The sequence below is a fragment of the Meles meles genome, chromosome 5 (genome assembly GCF_922984935.1).
Source record: "Meles meles chromosome 5, mMelMel3.1 paternal haplotype, whole genome shotgun sequence".
Lineage (NCBI taxonomy): Eukaryota > Metazoa > Chordata > Mammalia > Carnivora > Mustelidae > Meles > Meles meles.
This window is the reverse complement of record NC_060070.1, coordinates 71356269-71375496: the sequence shown is the minus strand read 5'-3', so window position 1 is coordinate 71375496 and position 19228 is coordinate 71356269. Positions and strand designations below refer to the sequence as shown.

General features: G+C 37.7%; 2 protein-coding genes across 4 annotated transcripts in view; both read left to right on the top strand.

Moving 5' to 3' along the window:
• LOC123942047 (A-kinase anchor protein 7 isoforms alpha and beta-like) overlaps window positions 1-17315 on the top strand; it is a 40598-nt gene extending 23283 nt beyond the window's left edge. For both annotated transcript variants that reach the window (XM_046005977.1, XM_046005978.1), the window contains one exon: window positions 16473-17315. In XM_046005977.1, coding sequence (XP_045861933.1) covers window positions 16473-16702 — 230 coding nt within the window. In that variant the 3' untranslated portion in view covers window positions 16703-17315. The remainder of the gene's footprint in view (window positions 1-16472) is intronic.
• The window catches only part of AKAP7 (A-kinase anchoring protein 7), a 155112-nt gene extending 136634 nt beyond the window's left edge, over window positions 1-18478 (top strand). For both annotated transcript variants that reach the window (XM_046005975.1, XM_046005973.1), the window contains one exon: window positions 17352-18478. In XM_046005975.1, coding sequence (XP_045861931.1) covers window positions 17352-17557 — 206 coding nt within the window. In that variant the 3' untranslated portion in view covers window positions 17558-18478. The remainder of the gene's footprint in view (window positions 1-17351) is intronic.
• Window positions 18479-19228: the final 750 nt, after the last annotated feature.

Below are 19228 nucleotides of genomic sequence, written 5' to 3'. Positions count from 1 at the left end.
TGATGAAATCCAAGTTATCTCCCTTTTGGTTTTTTTGGTAGATTTTGTTTTTGAGATCCTATTTAAGAATCTTTGCCTAATCCAAGGTCACTTAAAAAGTTCTGTATTTTCCTCTAGAAACTTTGTACTTTTAGCTCTCATATTAGTTCTGTGGTTCATAATGAGTTCATTTTTATATATGGTCTGAGATAAGGGGTAAGTTTCTCTTTTAAAGCATATGCCTGTACCATGGTCCTAGCACGTTTTTTAACATTTTATTTATTTGAGAGAGAGTGAGATAGCATGAGGTTATTGGGAAGAGGCAGAGAAAGAGAGAGAGAGAGAGAGAGAGAGAGAGAAGCAGACTCTCCACTGAGCAGAGAGCCTGACCAGCAGGGCTCCATCCCAGGATCTTGACATCATGACCTGAACCGAAGGCAGGCGTTTAACTCACTGAGCCACCCAGGAGCCCCCAGCACCATTTTTTGGAAAATATTATTCTCTCTGTGTTGAATTATCTTGCCACATTTGTGGAAAATCAATTGGCCATGTGTTTGTGAGCCTATTTCTGGATTTTTTGTTTTGTTTCATTGATCTATATATCTGTCTTTATGTCAATACCCACACTGTCTCTATTTCTATAGCTTCATAATAGGTCTGAAATCAGGTAATATAAGATTTCCAACTTTGCTCTTTAAAAAAAAATGTTTTGACTATTCTAATACCTTTTATATTTTCCTGATACGTTTTCATATACATTAGAATTACTTTGTCAATTTCTATGGAAAAATCCTGTTGGGGTTAGGATTGATACAGCTTTGCATCTGTAGAACAGTTGAAGGCGAGTTGACTTCTGAACACTATTTTATCTTTTGATCAATGAGTATCGTTTGTTTCTCCCTTTATTTAGGTCTTTCTTAATTTTTCTTAGGAAATTTTGTGGTGTATACAAAGTGTATTTTGTTGAATTATCCCTAAGTGTTTTACATTTTATGCTATTAAAAATATCTTTTAAATTTTCAATTTTCAGTTGTTTGTGGCTAGTATATAGAAATACAATTGACTTTTAAAAATATAGTCCTTGCATCCTATGACCTTGCTGAACATAATTTTGTAGATTCTTTAGGATTTCTAGATAGATGATCATATACACTGAGAATGAAGACAATTTTACTACTTCTTTTTCAGTTAAGAGGCTTTTTACTTGTTTCTGTTGTTGTTTTGTCTGATTGCATTGGCCACGACCGGTAGTAGAACACTGAGTAGTACTAGTGAGAGCAGATCTTTTATATTGTTTCTGACCTCAGGGGAAAATCATTGCATTTTACCAGTAAGTATGACTTTGCTATAGGTTTTCATAGAAGCCCTTTTAAGCCTAAGACTATTTCCTTCTACTTTTAGTTTGCTAAGAGTGTTTATTATGATGTTTATCATGAATGAGTATTAAATTTTGTCAAATTCTTTTTCTGACTATATTGAGATGATTGTATTTCTCTATTTAGTCTGTTAGTATGGTGAATTATACTGATTTTCAAATGTTAACTCAATCTTGCATTTCTGGAATAAACTCTTAGTTCTGATATATTATCTTTTCCATGCATTGCTATATTTGATATGGCAGTATTTTCGCAAAGGTTTTTGTGTCTCTATTTGTGAGAGGAACTTTTCTATAGTTTTTTTTCTCACAGTGTCTGTCTGGCTTAGATATCAAAGAATAGATTGGGAATTGTTCTCTTTCTCCTATTTTCCAGAAGATTTTGTGAATTGGTTAAATTTCTTCCTTAAATACATGGTAGAATTTACCAACAGTGGGACCATCTGTTGAAAGATTTTTTTGGAAAGATTTTATTTATTTATGAGAGAGAGAGAGAGCGTGCACACGCATGAGCAAGGGAAGGGGCAGTGGAAGAGGGACAAGCAGATTCCCTACTGAGCAGGGACTCCCCAGATCTGGGACTGGATCCCAGGATCCTGACATCATGACCTGAGCCAAAGGCAGACCTTTAACTGACTGAGCCACCCATGAGCCCCAAAAGATTTTTTTTTCTCTATAATTTCAATTTTTTTTTCAAGATTTTATTTATTTATTTGACAGACAGAGATCACAAGTAGACAGAGAGGCAGGCAGAGAGGGAGAGGAAGAGAAGCAGGCCTCCTGCTGAGCAGAGAACCAGATGCGGGACTCGATCCCAGGACCCTGGGATCATGACCTGAGCCGAAAGCAGAGGCTTTAACCCACTGAGCCACCCAGGTGCCCCTATAATTTCAATTTCTTTATCAGAGCTATTTAACTTATCTGTTTCTCCTTGAACAATCAGGTAGTTTGTTTCTTTTAAGGAACTTGCTCATTCCATCTAGTTTTTTGCATCTGTTGGCATAAAATTGTTCATAGTATTTCCTTATTATCCTCTTAATGTTTGTACGGTTGATGCTGGTATTCCCTCACCCATTCCTGATATTGGTAATACATATCTTCTGGGTTTTTGTTCTTGATCAGTTTGGGTAGAGTTCTCAATCTTATCGATTCCCGCCCCCGCCCCCCCAAAGAGCCAGCCTTTGATTTTTTTGCTTTTTCACTATTGTGTATTTGTTTTTTTATTTCATTCTACTATTATCTTTATTATATCTTTCTCTCTGTTTACCTGGGGTTAATTTGCTTTTCTTTCCCTGTGTTTTTAATGTGGCAGCTTTGATCACTGATTTGAGACTAACCTTTCTTATTTTCTTATCTAAGCAAAAATGGTATAAATTTCCCTAAGTACAGTTTTAGCTGTATTCTATAAGTTTGATGTGTTTTAATTTTCATTCGGTTCAGAATATTTTCCAATTTATTTTTATTTCTTCTTTACTCCATGGATTATTTAGAATTGTGTTATTTAACTTCTAAATAATGGTAACTTTCAAGATATCTGTATCTTTCTGTTAGTGATTTCTCATTTGGTTCCACTGTGGTTTGGGAACATGCATTGGATAAGCTGGTAATTTTAAATCTATCAAGACTTGTTTTATGGCTCAGAATATGATCTCCTTTTGTAAAGGTTTTCTAAAAGTATACTAAAAAGAATGTGTGCCCTGTGGTTGTTAGGTGGAGTGTTTTATAATTGTCAGTTTGATGGATCTGGTTGCTAGTGTTCAAGTCTTCTATATTTTTATTGAACTTCTCTCTCTCTATTCTATCAGTGTAAGAGTGGTCTCAAAATCTCTAACTCTGTGGATTATCCATTATCCTTTCAGTTCTATCTGGTTTTACTTCAAGTACTTTGAAGCTCTTGCTATTAGTTGCATGCACATTTAGGATTTTTATAATCTCTTGATGAATTGATTTCCTTAAGATTATAAAATGTCCCTCTTTATCTCAGGTAATACTCTTTTTTTCTGAAATCTGCTCTGTTTGATTGACTCTCTAGCTTCCTTTCATGTAGCATTAGATGATATATCATTTCCCATCCTTTTACTTTTAACCTTTCTGTATTTTTATATTTGAAGTAGATTTTAGGTAGACATCATAGCTGATTCTTAATTTTTATCCAAATTAACAAGCTTTAACATTTTACTGGAGTGTTTAGACCATTCTGTGTTTTATGTGATTAGCAATATGGGCGAATTTAAACACCCCACCTTGTTTGTGCTTTTCCTATATCCTTTTTGTTCTTTTCCTCCTCTTTTATGGCCTTATTTTGTATTAAGAATTTAGGATTCCACCTATGTTTATTATTGATTTATTAGCTGTGTTCATTTTTATGTTTACTTTAGTGGTTGCTCTAGGGTTTTAAAATATACATTCTTAACTTACGACAGTGTGCCTGCAAATGACAGTATGCCGCTTCACATTTAACAAAAGAATCTTACAACACTTACTTCCATTTTCCTGCCTCGTCTGGGTGCTATAGCTCTATGTATTTTATAAACTCCATTTTAAACAGTTTTTTTGTTTGTTTGTTTTTGTTTTTGAGAGAGAGAGAGAGAGAGAGAGCAAGGCCGGGATAGACACGAGGAGAAAGAGAGAGAGAGAGAGAATCTCAAGCAGGCTCCACACCCAGCGCAGAGCTCAACACAGAGCCCAAGCCCACAACCCCAAAACTATCACCTGAGCAGAAATCAAGAGTTACACCTGGGGCACCTGGGTGTCTCAGTCAGTTAAGTGTCTGCCTCTGGCTCAGGTCATGATCCCACAGTGCTGGGAGCAAGTCCCACATCAGGCTTCTTGCTCAGCAGTGAACCTGGGTGTCCCTCTGCTTGCCACTCCCCTTGCTTGTGCTCTCTCTCTCTCTCTGACAAATAAATAAATAAATAAAATATTTTTTTAAAATTTAAAAAAAGTTGGACACTCAACCAAGTGTGAGCCACCCAGGTGCCCCAAAACAGTTGTCTTTTAAAGAGATTAAGAATGAGGAAAAAGTCTTTCATTTTTACCTACATAGTTACCATATATACAGTTTTTAGTTCTTTCTTGTCTTTGAGTAGATTCCCATTTCCGTCTGGTATCATTTTTTTTTCCTGCTTCAAGTCTTCCTTTAATATCTGTTCTAGTGCTGGTTGACTGATGATTAACTCAGCACCTGTATGTCTGAAAAAAATCTTTCTTTTCCCCTCATTTTTGAAAGATAATCAGTTGGATTAAGAGTTCTATGTTACCTTTTCTTTATCTTTTAGTACTTTAAACATGTTGTACCCTTGTCTTTTGGCTTGCATTGTTTCTTATGAGTATCTCTGCTATCATCCTTCTCTTTGTTCCTCTGTGTTAATATATCATTTTTCTTTTTGCTGCTTTTATGATTTTCTCTTAATATTGGTTTTAGCAGCTTGATCATGATGTTCCTTGGTGTGATTTTCTTTACATTTCTTAAACTTGACATTTTTGAGCTTTTTGAATTTAGAGTTTAAGTTTTTATTGAATTTCAAACATTTTCGACCGTATTTCTTCATATATATATATTTTTTACACCCCTCTTCTTCTTTCTTTAAAACCCTTTCCTAATTAAATTGGCTCTCTGACCCAATATTCCTGTTTCTTAACTGTCTCTATAATGTGTCTCTACCAAAGTTCAAGTTCTCATTGTTTCTCTTTTTGTCTACTGTAAAAACTTGTCTCTGTTTTTACCCCTTTCAAATACTTCTTCCATATTCCACATGGCTATTACAGTGAATTTTCTAAAATATGTTATCCTTAAAATTCTGCAATAAGTGCCTATTGCCTATAGAATGAACTTAGACTCCATAGCATGGTGTGTAAGACCTTTCATCTGTACTTGCTCTCCAGCCTTCTTTCCTCCTACACCTCCCCCCATCCTCCCCGTGACACACTGAACTCTTTATGCCGTGGAAGTACCTCTAGTTCCTTACCTGCATCATGCATTTTCATTCTTCTTAGCACATACTCATGCCTTTGTTATGTCTAGGAAAACCTTCCTACTGCCTCTACCCCCATGCCTGAAACTCCTATTCAGTGAGCTGAAATACCTCCTCTGTGAAAATTAACCTTGTTATCCCTTCCCAATTCCATGGGACCTTGAACATATTTGATCATAGCCCTTAACCTGTTGTTTTACAATCATTATTTATTGGTCATCTTCCTAGACTGACTTCTTTGTGGTCAGAGACTAGATTTTGTTTGTTTATTTATTTATTTATTTATTTGCAAGAGAGCAAGCAAGGGACAGAGGGACAGAGGAAGAGGGAGAGAGGGAATCTTGAGCAGGCTCCATGCTCAGTATGGAAGCCGATGAGGGGCTTGATCTCACAACCCTGAGATCATGACCTGAACTGAAATCAAGAGTTGGATGCTTAACCAACTGAGCCACTCAGGCACTCTGATTTTATTTATTTTTAAATACTTAATGATGGCACATAGTAGGCACTAAATAAAATGTTTGAGTGAACTAATGATTGGCTTATAGTAAGTATTGAGCTCATCCTTCTTAAAATAAATTGAACTCAGATCTAATCATAATATGTGTATAACATGTACTAATAAAATACCTACCATATTTTGAGAGCCTAATATGTTCTAGGTGCAATGTTAGGCACTTTCCATACCTTATCTTTAATGCTTCCAACAACAGTGCAAGCTATATTATCCTCACGAGTGGCCTATTGAAGGGAAATTTACGTTTAGAGAGATTGTGAACAAGGCTGTGCAGTTAGAAAATAGCAGAATTGGATGTCAAACTTATACATACATATTTTTCTCTCCTTACACACATATTAGGAGTTCTATCACATCACTACCCTTAATTCTAGCTCATCACCAAGGCTTCTAATAAGAAATGATAGCATTACAGTAGAAATTGTATAGAGAACAGTGTAGGTCATAATAAGGACTCAGAGAACTAATGTTACAGATAGATGAAGATGAAGATGAAAAAGAGAAATCTCTACAAGAGATTATTATTACATGATGTCTGGAAAGATTTCTTTGGTAGGCTGTTTGACCTACAAACATCCAGCAAATGTGTCTTGTCACTTCTCTGATATTACTGCATGAAGAGCAGTCTTAAGAGGACAAGTCATAGAAAGCATCCTAAGCCATGTGACCTGGAGTCTTTGCAAGAATCCTATAAGGTTCTTGCAGGGATGTGTGGATCAAGGGGCTGGCTTCAGGCTATGACTTGGGGAACAGTGGAGGGAAGTGAAGACTCTGGAGGTGGCAGCACTAGCTGTGTTAACAAAAGGCCTGAGAGCCTCATAACACTTTCTCATTATGACAGTTTTGGCCGAGGCTGTGTGGGTCGTGTCCTGGCCCACTCAGACTGTAGGGCGACTGCCTGTTGGGACCTTATCCCCTCTTTGTTTCCTCTCGGATCTATTAGTGATATTCAGTTTAGCTGCCTGCTATCTGCCCCCTCCAATTTAAAAATGGCTAGAGTAGGGCAGATGGAGGGACCTACAATGTAGTGATCTCCAGGATCCCTTGGGGGTGGTGGGGATTGTCCATTTTTCACACAGCATCATCTGTGCTACTGAACCCAGAATAAAACCTACAAAGGCTTTTTTTTTTTTCCTTTTTGAAATTTGTGTTATAGAAAGAATTTAAAATACAGCTTTGGTATTTTGTTTCTAAAATTTTCTGGTGTGTGTATGTTGGAGGTGGGAAGGAATTTTGGTATTCTGCAAGAGGAGGGGAGCTTTATTTACAGGAACTCTGTTTCCTGGGGTGTTGACAGCTAATATTTCAGGTGGATAAGTGCCCAAGGACAGTGTGAGTTTAAATGTGCTGTTGGGAACAATTCTTGATCTGTCCCTTGTCACAGATAAGTTGCAAGCGGTGTGCAAGAAGTTGAGTGTGCCACCCCAGTTTTTAGAATAACCTATAGATCTCTATTAGCGTTTCTTTTTATCTGGGTAGATGAAAAGAAAAGGTAAGCTCAGTCAAAAAGAGAAAAAATCCACTGCTAAGGGGGCCACGATTATGCTGCAGGAATGGTGCAAGTGATGAGAAGATGCCTAGGAAGGCTTTGTTCAGATACCACGTGAAGTTCCTGAGAGTTGGGATGTGAGCTAATGACTACTTTTTCTTTAATTTAGACTTTATTATATTATTTTTTTAAAAAGAGTTTTAGGTTCACAGAAAACCTGAGAGGAAGATAAAGAGATTTCCTGTACAGTCTCTGTCCCCCACATATGCATAGTTTCCCCACCATCAGTATCTCTCACCAGAGTGATACTTTGTTACAACTGATGAAGCTACACTGACGCATCATTACCACCCATAGCCTCCTTCACTTTACGGTTCACTCTAGGTATTGTACATGCTCTGGGCTGAGCACAGCATGGAATGCCATGTATCCATCCTTATGGTCTCTTACAGAATATTTTCACTGCCCTAAAATCCTCTGTGCTCTACTTATTTAACTCTCCCCTGCCCCCCCCCCCCCCGACCATTACTGATCTTTTTACTGTGTCCATACTTTTGCCTTTTCCACAGTGTCATATAGTTGGAATCATACAGTATGTACCCTTCCCAGGGTGGCTTCTTTCACTTGGTAATATGCATTTGAGGTTCTTTTGTGTCATTTTATGGCTTGATAACTCATTTCTTTTTAGCACCAAATAGTATTATTCCATTAACTGGAGGTACCAAAGTTTATCCATTCACCTACCAGAGGACATCTTGGTTTCAAGGTGTGGCAATTATGAATAAAGATGCTATAAACCAAAATAAATACAAAATTGAGCTAAAAGAGTTAACATTTAAAAAAAGATGCTGTTAACATCCTTGGGCAGGTTTTTGTGTGGACCTAAATTTTCAGCTACTTTGGGTAAATACTAATGCCTGTGTTGTTTGATTGTATGGTAAGAACATGTTTTGTTTTGTAAGAAGCCGTCTGCTGACTCCCAAAGTGGCTGAAACATTTTGCATTCCCACCAGCAATGAAGGAGAGTTTCTGTAGCCCCATCACAAGTATTTGGTGTTGTGAGTGTTCTGGATTTTGGCCATTCTAATAGGTGTGTACTGGGGTCTCATTGTTTTACTTTGCATTTCCCTGATGGCTTATGATGTGGCACACCTTTTCATATGCCTATTCACCATCTATAGGTCTTCTTTGATGAGGTTTCTATTAAGATCTTTGGCCCATTTTTGAAGGTAGTTGTTTGTTTTCTTCTTGTTGAGTTTTGAAGAGTTCTTTTCATATTTTGGATAAGAGTTCTTTTTAAAAATATTTTCTCCCGATCTGTGGCTTGTAGTCCTGTTAGCTTCACATTTTTTTTTTTTCCCACAGAGCAAAAGGTTTTAATTTCTCTGAAGTCTGGCTTATGAGTTATTTCTTTCATGGGTTGTTATTTTTGGTTTTATAGCAAAAAAGTCCATTGTTTTACCCAAGGTCATTTAGATGTTCTCTTATCTTCTCTGCTAAGAGTTTTATAGTTTTGCATTTTATAATAGGTCTGTGATGCATATGAATTAATTTTTATGAAGGGTGTGAGGTCTGTGACTAGATTCATTATTTTGCATGTATGTGGATGTCCGGTTGTCCCAGGATTATTGTTAAAGAGACTCTCTTTGCCCCATTGTATTGCTTTGCTTGTTTTTCAAAGATCAGTTGACTATTTTTGTGTGGGTCTATTTCTAGGCTCTCTCTTTCTGTCCCAGTGATATATTTATCTATTCTTTTGTCAATACCAGACTGTCTCATTAGAGTTTTATAGCTAGTCTTGAAGTTGAGAGGTGTCAGTCATCCACCTTTGTTCTCCTTCTTCAGTAGTGCATTAGCTATTATGTTATTTTTTCCTCTCCATAGAAACTTCAGAATCAGTTTGTTGATATTTATAAAATAATATGCTGAGATTTTGATTGGGACAATTGAGTACTTTGAATGTGGTTGTACTTTCTCCCTTGGACTTACATGGAATTGTAAGCAAGATTTCTTTTGTTCTCTTTTAGAACATCTTAGCATGATTTATTCTTTTTATTTTATTTTATTTCATTTCATTTCAGTGTTCCAGAATTTATTGTTTATGCACCACACCCAATGCTCCATGCAATACGTACCCTCCATAATACCCACCATCAGGCTCACCCAAACCCCCACACCCCTCCCCTCCAAAACCCTCAGTTTGTTTCTCAGAGTCCACAGTCTCTCATGGTTCATCTCCCCCTCCAATTTCCCCCAACTTAGATCTTTATTTGAGAGAGAAAGGAGAGAGTGTGAGTGGGTAGAGGAGCAGAGGGGAAGAAAGAGGGAGAGAATCTCAAGTAGACTCCACACAGAGCCAGACATAGGGCTCAGTCCAATGACCCTGAGCTCATGACCTGAGCTAACCAAGAGTCAGACGCTGAACAGACTGAACCACCCAGGCAGTCCTAGCACCATTCATTGTTGTCAAGACAAATAGATATTTGTGGTGGGTGGGGAATGGTGATGGTTCCTGAAGCCCACTATGTGACATCAATTAAGAAGTTAACTCACACAGAAGGACAGCTGAACCATATTCATGTTGATCTTAAATTATTCTAGTAGGTAGAACATATTTTTGTTACCACAAAGGAATTAACTTCTTTTTTTTAACCACGAAACTAAATTTTCTCTCTAGATTGTATTGGTATCAGAGATCTCAGGTGTTATAAACAAAAACAGAATCATGGGTACACACAGTGGGTTAATGATGTTAGAATTCTTAGAGTGTGGAATTGCTTACTTGAAATTTGTTGAAAGTTTAGGTCTTCTTTTAGGGAAAAATAGTATTTGGTGGGATTAACAGAGTTTCCCATTGCCTTTCTTTTATATTTTTAGTATTCTCCCAAGAAATTGATTAAAGATATTCTGGGGAATACTTCTAAAATAACAGTGTCAAAGACAAAGGTTAATCTCTCACTTTAAGTAGGTATGATATTAAATAACCCAACCTGACCAGGAAAGAAAATTTTATCAAGAATTTGCTTCATAGGTTGAGAATATTTTTTGTGTGTACCTTTGTTGAAATATAAAAGATAGTTTGTATACCTTGCAATGGCATGTTGAAATGCTGTTTTAAACTATCCTTCAGGTTAAAGAAAAGTAGCTATTTATCTTAGGGGTCACTATGGAGACATATATTTATTCAAGTAGTAAGCAGAAGAAAAATCAGTATAACTTTAATCTTTAGATGCCTCTTGTTAATTAAGTTGATCTAAGTCTGTTGAAAGTGGGACTACAAATAAGGTCTTACTGGAATGGAGATACATGCTTTTTCAATTGCTGCACACTTTCAAGGCTCTGTGATGAACCTTTTTTTTTGAGGAATAAAAACATTTTATCTTGTGTATTCAGAATCACACACAAATTACCTTTACAGTTCAATTTACTATATAGAAATCATTCAGGTTTTATATTTTCAGTTAAATTCTGAATTGAGATTACAATATTACAAAAAAAAGAAAAGGATTATTACATTAATTCAGTACTTTTTAGCATACCAAATTGAAATACATAAGTTCAAACTTCAGATTTATGTGAACAGTCTTCAAATACAATATGGACATTTCTTAAAGTTACCATCTCATTCACATGTGAAATTTGCAACTCTGAGCTGTTTTACACAGAACAACTCTCCTATGAATATGGCAGAGCTGGTAGGAGCTTCCTTGAGGTGACATAAATAGCCTTGAGGGTGCTTTGTGGAAATCCTAAGGTGGGATTCAGGATAGATCTGGAAGATTCATTTATAAATTTCTTTGCTTTTTTGGTTGGTTGGTTAGTTATTGTAGATGGTTAATATTTGTCCAATAGGCTGGATATTTTGTCATATTGACTCGGTTTATCAAGCCAGGTGATTAGAGATTTTCACATGACTATTTGGATTACTCTGGAATTCTCTGCTTTTGCTTTAAATGAATACTAAATGTAAATTTCTGGCCAAGGTGTGCTATCCTTACAGCAAGATAGGAACACTTACAGTCCTTTAAGGACTTTAATCCACTGTTCATTGAACTGAAAAATACTTGTTGAGCCTTCATGATTGAGGGATGACTGAGAAGCCTAGGACATGTTTTCTCTACTCAGGACCGGATTTTAGCAGAGCAGACACTCAATCAGTAGTTGTTGAATAAATACGTTAATAAACAAGGCTCATAATTTGTGAAGAAAATAAGAAAGGAAAACCAGTAGGACTTTGTGTTGTCCTCTGCTGTGTCCCCATAGTCTAGAATAGCCAGGTATCTTGTAGGTCCTTAGTGCTTATGTGAATGAATGATCAAATGACCATGTACTCTCCCTGCAGCCCGAGTTCCTGGAGCCACTTCCTGCTGGGTTAGTCAGGGAAGGCTTCATGGAGCGGTGGAATTTTCATTAGAGAAAGGGAAGGCCATGTAGAAATAGAGGGCAATGTTGGGGCTCCTCAGGAGATAGCGGAAGCTCACAGTGGAAGCACAGCCATGTGGAGGTCACCAAAGATCAGTTCTAGAAAGCTTAGGAAGACCAGTTTAAATTTTCCCATAGAGTCATTGGAGACTAAAAGGGACATTTTAGAAATAGTAATATAGAGGTGTTGTACCAGACGCATTGAAAGAGAGGGGAAATTGTGAAAAGCACATTTCTGGGGCTTGGTGATTAAATGGGTTGATGAGGGACATGAAACTGTTAGAGATGGTGACAATCTTGTTTTGAGCTTGGTTGACTTGGATAATAGTAAATGCATAATTAGAAATAGGAAACTCAGAAGGGAAAATTAGCTTTTTGTGGGAAGGTTTTTGTGTTTTTAATCTCTGAAGTAGTGGAAACACTTCATAGTAGACCCAGAAAAATCTCAGAAACACATTTTTTGACCTGAGGCATCTTAGAGAATGAGTTATGATTAGACTCCAATACAGCCCAGCTGTCTTACTGAGGATCAGTGATATCACGACTGATGTTAAAGCCGTGGAGGGTAGGGGACAGCCCGGAGGAACAGGTTCTTTGGTCTAGGCGCACAGCATCAGTAGGATGATGGATGTAGTCATTTCTGGTGTTTTGGCGGGTACTTAGAGTTTCCTTCATTTGCAGCTTGATTTTCCCTTTTTAAGTGTTTTTATGTTTTTGTTTTGTTTTGTTTTTGTGAGAGGGAGCACATGAGCATAAAATGGCAGGTGTGGGGCTAAGGGAGAGGGAGAATCTCAAGCAGACTCACTGCTGAGTGTGGAATCCGATGCAAGGCTCGATGTCACCACCCTGAGATCATGATCTGAGCCTAAATCAAGAGTTGGATGCCTAACCCACTGAGCCACCCAGGCACCCCACCCTCTTAAGTTTGAAGAGCCATTATACAAATAATTCCAGATAGGAAACACATTTGGAGGTATCAGCAATACAGTATAAACACTATCTTGTAAGATTAAGGTAAAATCCTTTCAGTATTATATAATATATTCATTCATTCTTACTAATAAAAATGGTCTTAAATTATCCCCAAATGTAGTATCAGTAAGAATTTCTTTATCTTCCTTTTGATAATATCCTGACATATTTATGTTCAGTAACTTCTATGTAGATATTATAGAGTTGAAGCTTACTCAATTCTAAGCATATTTTGCACCACAGATATTCTTTCTAGAACTTTAATGATGGATCTGGAGTGCCATAAATCTGCTTTTGAGGGGAAAGCAGTTACTAAGGGCTCCCCTTGGTAGCAGGTCTAGATGAGTCTTTAGGCTTTCTCCCATCTTCCTGGGTGTTGCTAGGAATGATGGTTATAAACAGAGTTGGTCCTGGACATGTGTTAAATAGAAATGGTGGGGCTCAGAAGGAGGGTTGGAGACCAGTTCTCACCCTGAGCATATGTGCTTCTGTAGTTCAATCCCTGTCATGTAAGGATAGAAAATAGTTATCCATCCTCCAGCTTATACCCTTAGTAACCAACCTGTCCCAGACCTAAGGATGCAAGTGCAACACTGGACATTTGCCTTCCGGAGTCCTTGGGTGATACTCCAAAACTGAGCCAACCTTTATGTGTTAGCAGTCTCATTGCTTCTTTTTCTTTCCCAGGTTTATTGAGATATAATTGACATATAACATTTTATAAGTTTAATGATGATTTGACACACATATATATTGCAAAATGTTTGCCACAAAGACATTAGTGAACACATCCTTTACCTCACATAATTATATTTTGTTGTTGGTATAGTGAGAACATTAAAGCTCTACCCTCTTGCAGCATTCACATGTATGATATAGTGTTGTTAACTATAATGCCATGCTGTCCATTAGATCCCCAGAACTTATTGATCTTATAACTGAAATCTGCTCCCTTTGACCAACATTCCTCATTTTTCAGCCCTGCTTAGTCTCTTGCAACCACCATTCTACTTGCTGTTACTTTGAGTTCAGTGTTTTTAGATTTCACCTATAAATGAGATCACACAGTATTTGTCTTTCTCTGTCTTACTTCTTTCACTTAGCATAATGCCCTCAAGTTCCATCCATGTTGTCACAGATGGCAGGATGTCCTTTTTATGGCTGAATATTTCATTTTACATAAATACCTCATTTCATTTTCTTTATCCATTCATCGTTGTACGCTTAGGTTGTTTTCTTGTCTTAGCTCTTGTGAGATATATTGTGATGAACAGGGGAGCTCAGAGAGCTTGTTGAGATTGTGATTTCATCTTCTTCAGATATATACCTAGAACTGGGATCACTGGATCATATGGTAATTCTATTTTTAATTTTTTGAGGAAATGCCATACTGTTTTCAATAATAGCTGCACCAATTTATATTTCCATCAACAGTCCCCGTTTTCCAGATCCTTGACAGTATTTGTTACCTCTTATTTTTTTTGATAACTATTTAATAGGTGTGGGGTGATAGCTCACTGTGGTTTTGATTTGCATTTCCCTGATGATTAGATACTGAGATGATTAGATGATTAGATACTGAGCACTTTTCATGTATGTGTGAACCATTTGTATGTCTTACTTGGAAAAATGTCTATTCACATCCTCTGCCAATATTTAAGTTGGATTGTCTGTGTTTTTGCTGTTGAGTTGAGTAAGTTCCTTATGTATTTTGAATATTAACCCTTTATCAGATATATGATTTGCAAATATTTCCTCCCATTCTGTAGATTGCTTTTCATTTTGTTAATTATTTCTTTTGCTGTGCAGGAAATTTTTTATTTTGAGATAGTCTCACTTGCTGATTTTTACTTTCATTTCTTGCTCTTTGGTGTCATCCCAAAAAATCATCCAACACCAATGTCAAGTAGTTGTTTTTTTTTTTTCCTTTGTTTTCTTCTAGAAGTTTTCTGGTTTTAGGTCTTATGTTTAAGTCCTTATTCCATTTCCAGTCAATGTTTGTGAGTGTGCATGAGATAGGAGTCCCGTTTCATTATTTTGCATGTGGATGTCCAGTCTTTCAAGCACCATTTATCGAAGAACATATCCTTTCGCCATTGTTTTGTTTTTGTTTTTTTTGCTCCATTGTCAAATATTAGTTGACGATATTTGCGTGAGCTTATTTCTGGGCTCTAGATTGTGCTCCACTGGTCTTTGTTTCTGTTTTTATGCCAATACCATACTGTTATGGTATGTTATGGATGTTCTGTCTATTATGTATATTATATTTTAGGTCCATTTGGTTTAAAGTACAGTTCAAGCCTAGTTGGTTTTCTGTCTGGATGATTTATTCATTGTTGAAAGTAGAATATTGAAGTCCCCTACTGTTTTTATGTTGCTGTCTGTCACTCACTTGAGGTCTGTTAGTATTTGTTTATAATTTTTTAGGTGCTCAAATGTCTTTGCCTCCAATCATCTATTTTCCGGGGTTAGCAGCTCGGTAGAAGGAAATGAGGGACTGAATGGCATGAGAGATGACCTCCTTGTGTTTTTTCCCCAGTTAATGGAGACAGGGAAGAGAGGGAGTGGGAAATGTCTAGCATAGGAGAAATAAATGAAAACCAGCCATTTTACAGTATAATGAAAGATGGAAAAATTAAACCTTGATCATAACTAGCAAGGAAATAAAATTACCATAAAGAAATTTTTTAAGATTTCATTTATTTATTGAGAGAGAGAGAACAAGCAAGTGAGAGAACAAGAGCAAGGGGAGGATAGCAGGAGACTCCCTGCTGAACAGGGAACCCGATGTGGGACTCGATCCCAGGACCTTGGGATCATGACCTGAGCAAAAGGCAGACGCTTAACCAACTGAGCCACCCAAATGGCCCGTGGCCATCAAGTATTAACATCTAGTAATTTACTGTTGTCATCCTAATTCTGGAAGAGTTTCTTATTTCTTAAATTGCAGTGATAGCACTGAGAGTCAAAGGAGTATTCGTTTTTACAAGCTTATTTGAAACAGTTCCTAGCAGTAGTAACAGCCCTTGTCTTCCTGGGAGTGGTGAAAGCTTATTAACAATCAACCTGTGGGCCAGACATTTAAAAAACGAGTGATTTAAGTAGTTAGTTGATTGGGAAATCTTGATCGCCTGACATTTGGTGGTGACCAAATGAAGGGAAAGCAGATGCAGATCTAGTTGGTGAATTCACATGCCTGAGGCTCCAGGTGGTGGGCACATGAACTTTTATAGTAGCAAATAACCTTGGATGAGAGAAGAACAAAAATTCTAGAAACGGGAAGCTTCCAGCATGGCAAGGTGGCATATTTTTAGATTGGGGTTAAGAAACTACTTTTCAGGGGTGTCTGGGTGGCTCAGTGGGTTAAGCCGCTGCCTTCGGCTCAGGTCATGATCTCAGGGTCCTGGGATCGAGTCCTGCATCGGACTCTCTGCTCCGCAGGGAGCCTGCTTCCCTCTCACTCTCTCTCTGCCTGCCTCTCTGCCTACTTGTGATCTCTCTCTGTCAAATAAAGAAAGAAAGAAAGAAACTACTTTTCAATCTGAAATCTTCGGGAATAGGCCATTTCCTGTTTCTGCAAATACCAAGTGAAAAGCCACGACAGTGTTCTTGGATTTATAGATCCAAATTATCAGATTGAAAGGATGCTTGTGCTCTTTAACTAAGCGAAGTAGCGGCCCCTGCATGCCGAGTGTCTGTGGCACTATGACCTCAGTGACCTCTCTTCTCTATTGTGGAATGTAGGTGATAAGAATGGAGGTGAGCCCGATGATGCTGAACTGGTAAGGCTCAGTAAGAGGCTGGTGGAGAACGCGGTGCTCAAGGCTGTCCAGCAGTATCTGGAAGAAACACAGAACAAAAGCAAGCCAGGGGATGGGAGCTCTGTGAAAACTCAAGAGGCTGATAGGCCTGGCACTGACAGTTCAACAACAGGAAATGAGAGCCCAATGCAGGCAGGCCCCGCGGCTCCGTGAGAAGCATCCCGCTCCCCTCTGCTGAGTCAACGGACTAATTTGCATTGTGCTGTTTCAGTGTCTCTTGTCCAATCCGTGGAGATTGCCTACTACTTTCCTGATCAATGTGTTTGCGTTTCTGAAACACAACAGAAGAGAAGTGGAGTGCTGGGACTAGCAGAGGAAATTAACTTCCAGAAGAATGGCCCAGGTTTCACTTGCCTTCCGCCATGGCCGAGGGAGAGGGAACTTGGGGTTATGCCTCGTGGACTCAAGTTAGAGGCCATGGAAGGGGCCTGGCCGTCACTGGAATACTGCCATTTATATTGCTTAACAGGGCACTTGACCACTTTATCTGAAGCCAAAACACACACACAGCTAACAAGTGCTAAGTGTAAAATAATCACTGTTGAATTTGTTGTCCATGCTGTTGGTCCATAATGTCTCACGTCTGTCATCCGTCTGCTGTTGCTATGCCGTGATTTTTATTTACAGTAAATTGGTTTCATGCAAATGATATATTTTTGGCAAAATGCAGCCTTTTCTACGAAACGTGGGCAACATCTTAAAGGTTTCTTTTAACCTTCTTTTGATAAGTCAGTGTGCCATATTTCATATTTTTCACTGGCATTTGTTTGTAAAATGTATTATATAATTTTTTTTTCCCTAGGCAAGAAACCTATTGGACTCCGGGACTTAATTAAAGAAGCTTTGCACCGAGAAAGGATGAGTCTGAAGTCCAAAGTGAAACAGATAAAGGAACTTTTGTTAAAGCCTGAGACTCAGGCCAGGATTAGGAGGGAGCTTTTTGAAGGAAGATCTGTTAACAACAGTAATCAAGGAAACCCGGTTGATTTCAGTGCAAATTTGACATAGCTCTGCATTGCTATCATGGTACCCTAGTCAATGAAACATCGTGAGATTATTTCATAGCTCTTTGGTAAATACCAAAGAAGTGTCCTAATAGTGTCTACACAACAGGAAACCAATATTTGGTAAAGAATTAACAATTTCTTGCCAAAGAAAACGGATTCTGCTTGGTTATTTTTAAAGTTAAACTTGTGTTTTAGCATGTTTGTTTCTGTAATATCAAGAGTTATTTTATAGAAAGGACTTAATTAGCTGTCGTGAGATGTTCCTTGGGTTCTCACAGATAACACATACAGACTGTGAAAAACCATTTACAGACAAAAAATACAGTATTTTAAGGGTCACTGCCTTCTGTTGATGTGATTTTTGTTATTATTAAATCAGAATTAGTAATTGTCCACGCAAGTCTATACCTAGTGTTACTTTTAATGGGAATTAGAATGTTTATTGAACACTAGTACTTGAATGAACATTTCTAAGTGTAATTATTATAACTGGTTAAGAACGTTTTATAATATCCATATGTATTATTTTTCAATGATCAAAATGTAGTTCGCTTTTTCATTTCTTAATGAATAAATGTTTGGGATTTTTATTTTCTACTCTTCTGAAGATAAGCCCTAGGACTTACTGTATCCCTTATAATCTGAATTTGTTTGCACTGGTTCATTTTTAAAGACAATTCTTGAATAATTTCCCCCCATATGAAAATCTTGGTAACAGCTTTTTCTATAGTCATTGCAAAATTGCTGCTACTAAGACATCACAATGGAGGGGAAATTGGAGATCAAATATGTAATCATTTCAAATGTAAAATCCAGTTCACTCATGGATTTTAGCTATTTTTTCACTGGGTAAAGTCGACATTTATTTATAAATGAGTTTATGCATTTTCATGCCTCTTAATAAATGTATGGTTTTCCCTTGTTGCCTCTCCTCACTTTTTTCCTCCTTCTTGGAAGTTGTTGGCTCTGTGCTGGTAGAAGGAAGTCATAAGCAGGTGCTTGTGTGGTTGTAGTATTTCTTCATCTTTATTTATGCCCTTCTCCTTCATGCTCAGATAGCAGTTGCCGGAACACCTTCAACTTCAGATTTTTTAAATCACCTCAAGTTAGTCAGCTTCACAGAGAATTAACAGCAGAATGTTGGATGCAAAGAAAATCTAAATAGCATCCCACAAACTGCTAATTACGTGTCAGTGAAGTGACAGCAGGAGCAAAGATGAAAGGAGCGGATCCTTCCAGACAGTGAGCTGCTTTCCATGAAATCCCTTGGTAGAGGGCTCTCCTGCTCGAAGACAGCTTCCTTAAATAAACCCGTAAGATGGGAAGCAAAGATATTTTGGGGCTTGCTTTGTTTTTCAAATGAAGATACGTCTCAAGGAGACTGAGTGTCTTATTTCAAGGCCACTGTGAGCCACCCCGGGCCCCATCTCAATGTCCCAGGGCTATTTTCACTGTCCCCTAGTCCAGGGTTAACAGGATTTCAAGAGAAATAGCTCTTCTCAGTCTCTATCCATAAAGATCTTCATTCGAAAGGAACTGTTCCAATCTTTCCAAACAATTTGAAAGACTGAAAGAGTGTCCTTTTTTGCCATCTGGGGTCACAGGTCTTGAGTTAAGAATCATCGTTTCCATTGGTTCCACGCCTGTGTGCTGGATGATTCAGGCCCACTGT